Source organism: Ammodytes marinus (assembly GCF_949987685.1).
Source record: "Ammodytes marinus genome assembly, chromosome: 15".
NCBI classification, from domain to species: Eukaryota; Metazoa; Chordata; class Actinopteri; order Uranoscopiformes; family Ammodytidae; genus Ammodytes; species Ammodytes marinus.
This window is the reverse complement of record NC_137219.1, coordinates 8068778-8074783: the sequence shown is the minus strand read 5'-3', so window position 1 is coordinate 8074783 and position 6006 is coordinate 8068778. Positions and strand designations below refer to the sequence as shown.

The window sequence follows — 6006 nt, the reverse complement described above, 5'->3', positions numbered from 1 at the left end:
CATTCACATCACCACAGGTTTTATAAGGGACATTTCACTAAGGGAGTAAAAAAAACTCAAACTGACAACCAACCAGATGGTTAGATACAGATAAAAAAAAAATTGAAAAGAAGGGAGGAGAAAAAAAACAACACATCCCACTTTTATTTGCCTCCTCAAAAAGTTTGGAGTGCACTGCCCCTTCCTCACATCCAATGATACAATATATCAACATGTGCAGGTTTGACTGGCCTGGAGTTGAGAAAATGTAACAAGAAAATCTGCTGCCATCTACTGGCCACAAGTAACTACTATGTTAAAGTCTCACATTTTACTATACTATGTAGTAGGTAATGCATATATATATGTAGTTACTAAAAAAAAACTATGAAGTAGTAACTAAAAAAACAAAAAAAACATGTAGTTACTAAAAAACATGAAGTAAATAATACATAACTATGTAGTAGTTACTACAATGTTGGTACCTTATTGTAAAGTTTTACCAAAAAGTCAATATACAAATAAATAAATATAAAAATATTTAAAGCGCAGCAAAGTGCTTAGTGTATGGCAGAAAGGCAGTAGAAAAATAGTGTGCTGATTTCTGTGGGAAAGAAACTGTCTCTGAATCTGGTGTTTTTTGTGTTTTGGCAGCTCTGTAGCGTCTGCCAGATGGCAACAGTTCAAAGAGTTGGGTGACCATGGTTGAGAAGGGTCTTTAATGATGTGTCTTTGCTCCGCTGAGGTAGCGTGAAGTGGCTAGTTCTTCCAGGGGGGCAGGCAACAGCCGGTGATCTTTTCCTGCAGACCTGATGACTATTTTGCAGAGCCCTTTTATCTGCAGCAGTGCAGCTCGCATAGCACACAGAGACGCAGTATGTGAGGACGCTTTCAATGGTTGCCCGGCAGTACGCCACCGGCAGCTTCCTCTCCATGTTGTTGCTTAATTGAAGTCTCTTTTCAGTGTTTAGAAATATAAATGTTTTTACACACATTTGTTATAATTATTTCACTTTTCAATGAATCCTTAAACCAATATAAAATCATTGGTTATTATTGGATATTTTGTAACGCGTCAGCATTAATTAAACAGCACAGAGCCTTGGCGCAGAAATTTGCCCAGTTGTTCTACTGTATATGAATACTAATGATCAAATTCCTTTGTGATTTTCTCTATTTCAGCATGTCCGTCCTGGGAGAGGGATCCCTTACTTTGTCGACTCTCCCTGAGATTTCTTCAAAAAAATGTTTATCCCGGTAAAGGGTTTTTTACTGGGAGTTTCTTCTCAGCCGAGCTAAAGGTGTAAGGGCAGGGTGTCATTTTGTATCATATTGTATCATATTGTATGGAATGTAAAGCCCAATGAGGCAAATGTCTATTTATGATATTGGGCTATACAAATAAAACTGATTTGATTTGATTTGAATACTACATGAACCCAGAGATAACACTATAGGATAAATACAATTATCGTGCAATTTTGTGGTTGTGCTTCCACTGCTGCTGTCAATTTGCTTCCCACTTAATCTTACATTTGTTTGAACCACTGCTCTCTGCAGGGGCGTAGCACCAAATTCTGGGCCCCTATACAAAAAGTCCTGATGGGCCCCCTGAAAGGCGGTCTTACGATACACATGGCTCTCTGAGCCAGACAACTCCACAATATTTCATCTGATGAATGACCAAATCATTACTTTTACAGTGTTTCCCCCAGAAAATGTCTTAGTGAAGGAGGTCACTGGCCAGGGTCACAGGAGGCGCGGCGCTCTGGCGAACATTTTGGGGGTATTTTGCTCAAAGATGCCAATGCGCACTATAGAAATAAACAACTGCTTATTTTAATACAAAAATACAACAGACACTGACCTTACAGTTGTGCCATTTTGTTTGCTATGTGCAGGTAACATTTTTGTGCAAACATGCAGACAGTACAAAGCACAATTAAAGAAAACTTCTACTGTTTTGGTGCAATACTATGCAGACACACTAAATACAAATAATGGACCATACACCTGTGTATGCACATCAAGTGCAAATTCTACTTTTTAAAGTTCCTTTATGGATGGGGGGCTGTGATTATTATGGACAATAGAGGCCTACTGTGATGCGATAGCCTATAATTCATTAATGGTTATTAATAGCATACTTGCTTGATTTCTTTTTAAATACAGAGGTTATTGGTCGTTTTGGAACATGTCTTTCCCAATTTAAAACATAAAAATAAAGCAGCATTGAAAATTCAGAAAATCAATCTTGTTGGCCTACACTAGCATGCTGTTTACAAATAACTCAATAGTTGAAATAATAAATACAATGTGTTTTCCCCTAAACTGTCTAAATGTATTTCAAAGACAGTAACAGTGTGGTACTTCTGTAAACTTACTGAAACTTGCAGGGGCCATCACTCTCATGTATTCATCAGACTTTTCTCTGTGCTGTCTGAGCTGATAAATAGGTTGTGTTGCCACGGTGATGTGGAGTCTTAAACTGTCCTAGCTTTGCCAGCACTTATTTCTGTACAGCTAAATATCCCCATAGAAACATTGCTGCGTTTATTTTCGCCACCAGTTCAATTCAATGTCGGCTTGCTCCTGCTAACTCTCCCGCACACATGCCTTATGCTGCATCCACACCAACCGCGTTTGGGGCGGGAGGGGCGGTCACTTTGCATACAAAGTCAATGCACAGACGCGAATAGACGCGAATGCTTCTCGCGCGGCGCGAATGATGCGAATGGCGCGGCGCGAAAGACACGAAATTCGCTCCGCCACTCATTCGCTTGAGTTGAATATATTCATCTCACGCGAAAACTTCGCGTGACGCTTTGAAGCGAAAGCCAATCAGCGTTGACACTCACTCTGACGTCATGACGTCAACGTCGCTCATGACAACAACAATGGAGGACCAACTTATCATTGCGGTTTGCCGGCACCCGGTGCTCTATGATACAGGATTGTACAGCATGCATACAGTGCATGGTACGATCTGGAGACGACAGCAGGGAAGCCAGAGGTGAAGTAGGTGGGTTGATTGGTGATGCAGACCAGGTGTGAGACAGTGGCAAGTTCAATTGAACCATATTCTTACATTAAACATACCTGAATGTGAACACAACTACTACTTACCTTTACACAATTTTTACCATCAGTGCTTAAATAAGAAAACATTATGTTATGTACAAATTGCAGGAAGATTGCTCAATTGAACTGAGTGGGTGGCTCTTAAAAGAGCCGTTTTGTGTGTGCTCCTGCTACACTATGGTGTCTTGCCAAGACAAAGCCCCCTCTGCTGAGAAGTGGGCAGTGAAGACCTCCCTCACCCTGACAGCCTCTCGTCCCGGGTTGTTGGCGGCAACTCTGCCCAGGTCTGGCAGTGGCTCCACCTCCACAACTGGGACGTTCCCCCTCACTGCACAAGCCTCCTCTGACCTCCGCAGGAAGTTGTGCAGGACGCAGGTTGCCTTGACGCACATCTCTGCTACCTCTGGCTTGACCTCCATCGCACGCCTGTACATCCTCCATTGTGAGGAGAGGATCCCGAAGGCATTTTCAACTACCAGTCGAGCTCGGGAGAGACGGTAATTGAAAATCCTCTTCTCACGAGGGAGGATGCGCCCAGGGTATGGCCTCATGAGGTTTTTCCGCAATGGAAAAGCCTCATCTGCCACAAACACATGCGGCTGGGGTCCCCTCTGGTCAGCTCCAGGAAGTAGCAGGTCAGTGGGCAGGTCGAGGGTTCCAGACTGCAGGGCTTGACCGAACGCAGAGTTGGCCAGTGTCCCGCCGTCACTGGATCTCCCGTACCCGCCAACGTCAATCAGCCGGAAGCAACGCTGGGCATCCACAACTGCTAGCAATACAAGGGAGTATGTCCCCTTGTAATTGAAGAATTGGGAGCCAGTATTGCCAGGGGCTTTGAGGGTCACATGCTTCCCATCCAGTGCTCCACAGCAGAGTGGGAAGTTCCAGCGCTCTTCAAACACTGCCGCGATGGACCTCCAATCCTCTGCTGTGGGCACTGCCATAAACTCCCCCACCAGGCACTCCCAAATGGCAGTGGCCACAGCAGGGACGATGATGCTGACAGTGGAGACCCCAACACGGAAGCTGTTGGCGATGGTCCTGTAGGAATCCCCTGTGGCAAAGTACCTGCAACACAGACAACAGTTAATATAGGCTAACTGAGTTATTATGTCAAGGTCTATACTAGTTTGTGCTGTTATTGGTGGTAGTATTTTATGTATATGGCTCTAAAGTCAGAGTAATCAATAATAGATAATAGGCTATAATAAAAGTATGTAGGCCTTTCTGTTTGTAAAAAAAAAAAAAAGATAATATAGCTGCCACATTTATTTACAGTGTAGGCTACTTTTGATACATTTGTTGTTGTGAGATCACAGTGAAATTTCCGTTTTGGTACCGGTCAGAGAGATTAAACACGCCAGGGTGTTAACATGTACTATGTCTGCTGAATAAAAACGGCGTAGGCTAATCAAAAATAAGCCTGCTTGTTTTTAAACCTCTTTCCAACTGTTGTTGTCCAACTGTTTTCCAACTACCAAATAAGCCCCTTAAAATAGGTAACCTACAACATCACAATAGGCTATAATAAAAGTATGTAGGCCTTTCTGTTTGTAAAAAAAAAGATAATATAGCTGCCACATTTATGTACCTAAAATGATGTTGCCTAGCTATTTCAGTGTAGGCTACTTTTGATACATTTGTTGTTGTGAGATCACAGTGAAATTTCCGTTTTGGTACCGGTCAGAGAGATTACTATAAATGTTGGTTGCAGTTACTATTGATACATTTTAACATTTGTTAGTAAACTCACTTACCGGAGACAGATAGACAGGCGCTCCGCCGCTGGGACGGAACGCCTGTAGTTGGTATCCTGCCGGGAAATCCTGTCACCGATCCGGGCCAACAGGTCGTCAAATTGGGCCACAGTCAACCGGAGGTAGCGCTGGAAACGACAGTCATCCAGGCGCAGCTCCTGAATCAGCCGGTGATATTCACCCAGCTGGTTCCGACTGCGGGTGATGCTGTGAACCCAGATACGGCGGCGGTGGGTGCGACGCTTCTTCCAGAGAAGATACAAACACGCTAGGGTGTTAACATGTACCATGTTGTCTGCTGAATAAAAACGGCGTAGGCTAATTAAAACTAAGCCGGCTTGTTTTTAAACCTCTTTCCAACTGTTGTTGTCCAACTGTTTTCCAACTACCAAATAAGCCCCTCCCCTCACGCGGCGCGAATATTTTCACCGCTCCGCATTCACCCCTGGGGCACATTCACCCCCGCGGTGATTTACACGCGGTTCGCGCGGAGCAATGCGAATTTTCGCGTTTGGTGTGGATGCAGCATTAGTCATGCACAGGCCCCTGATCTCCTTGCAAGGGTCAGGGGCCTATCACGAGCCAGTCAATTATTTCTTTTTTTGGAATGGCATTGTTCAGGGCCTTAGAAGATCGGGGCCCCACATTTAGCTTATTAAAAAAAAATATTTTGTGTTTTTATGTTTGATGGGCCCCCCCTCTGCCTTGGGCCCCCCCAAGACTGTCACACTTGCACCCGCAGTCCGACGGCCCTGCACACACACGTGTACACCAGTTGAAGGAGCTTGTTTCCACATATCTCAAACTACAGTCATCTAAAAGTCAGTTATCTCTTCATAGTGAGATACTTTTCGGTGTGTGTGTGTGTGTGTGTGTGTGTGTGTGTGTGTGTGTGTGTGTGTGTGTGTGTGTTCCAGTCCCCATCCTTCCCTGCTATTTAGTCTGGTAGAAACAGATTGAGTTTGTCCCAATACATGATGTCAGATGCAGCATGTCTGTCTGTCTGTCTATGTGTGCGTGTGTGTGTGTCTGTCTGTGTTTTTTAGAAACTTTAATATTAACATTGAGCGGCTATATGTTGGAAATGCACTATATCAACGAAGCTCCTCATATTATAAGGAAGCCATGTTTAAGTTTGAGTGTGCATTCTATAGAACACACACACACACACAAAAAAAACAAAAGTAAT

The 6006-nt window shown here is 43.7% G+C and overlaps 1 protein-coding gene across 1 annotated transcript; it reads right to left on the bottom strand.

The window, feature by feature from the left end:
* Positions 1–3230: 3230 nt before the first annotated feature.
* LOC307261649 (uncharacterized protein) lies at positions 3231–5107 on the bottom strand (the record flags this gene model as incomplete). The annotated part of the gene is made up of 2 exons (XM_080042232.1): positions 3231–4128; positions 4818–5107. The coding sequence occupies 2 exons, from the start codon at positions 5105–5107 to the stop codon at positions 3231–3233; spliced, it is 1188 nt and encodes a 395-aa protein (XP_079898358.1).
* Between the last annotated feature and the right edge of the window lie 899 nt (positions 5108–6006).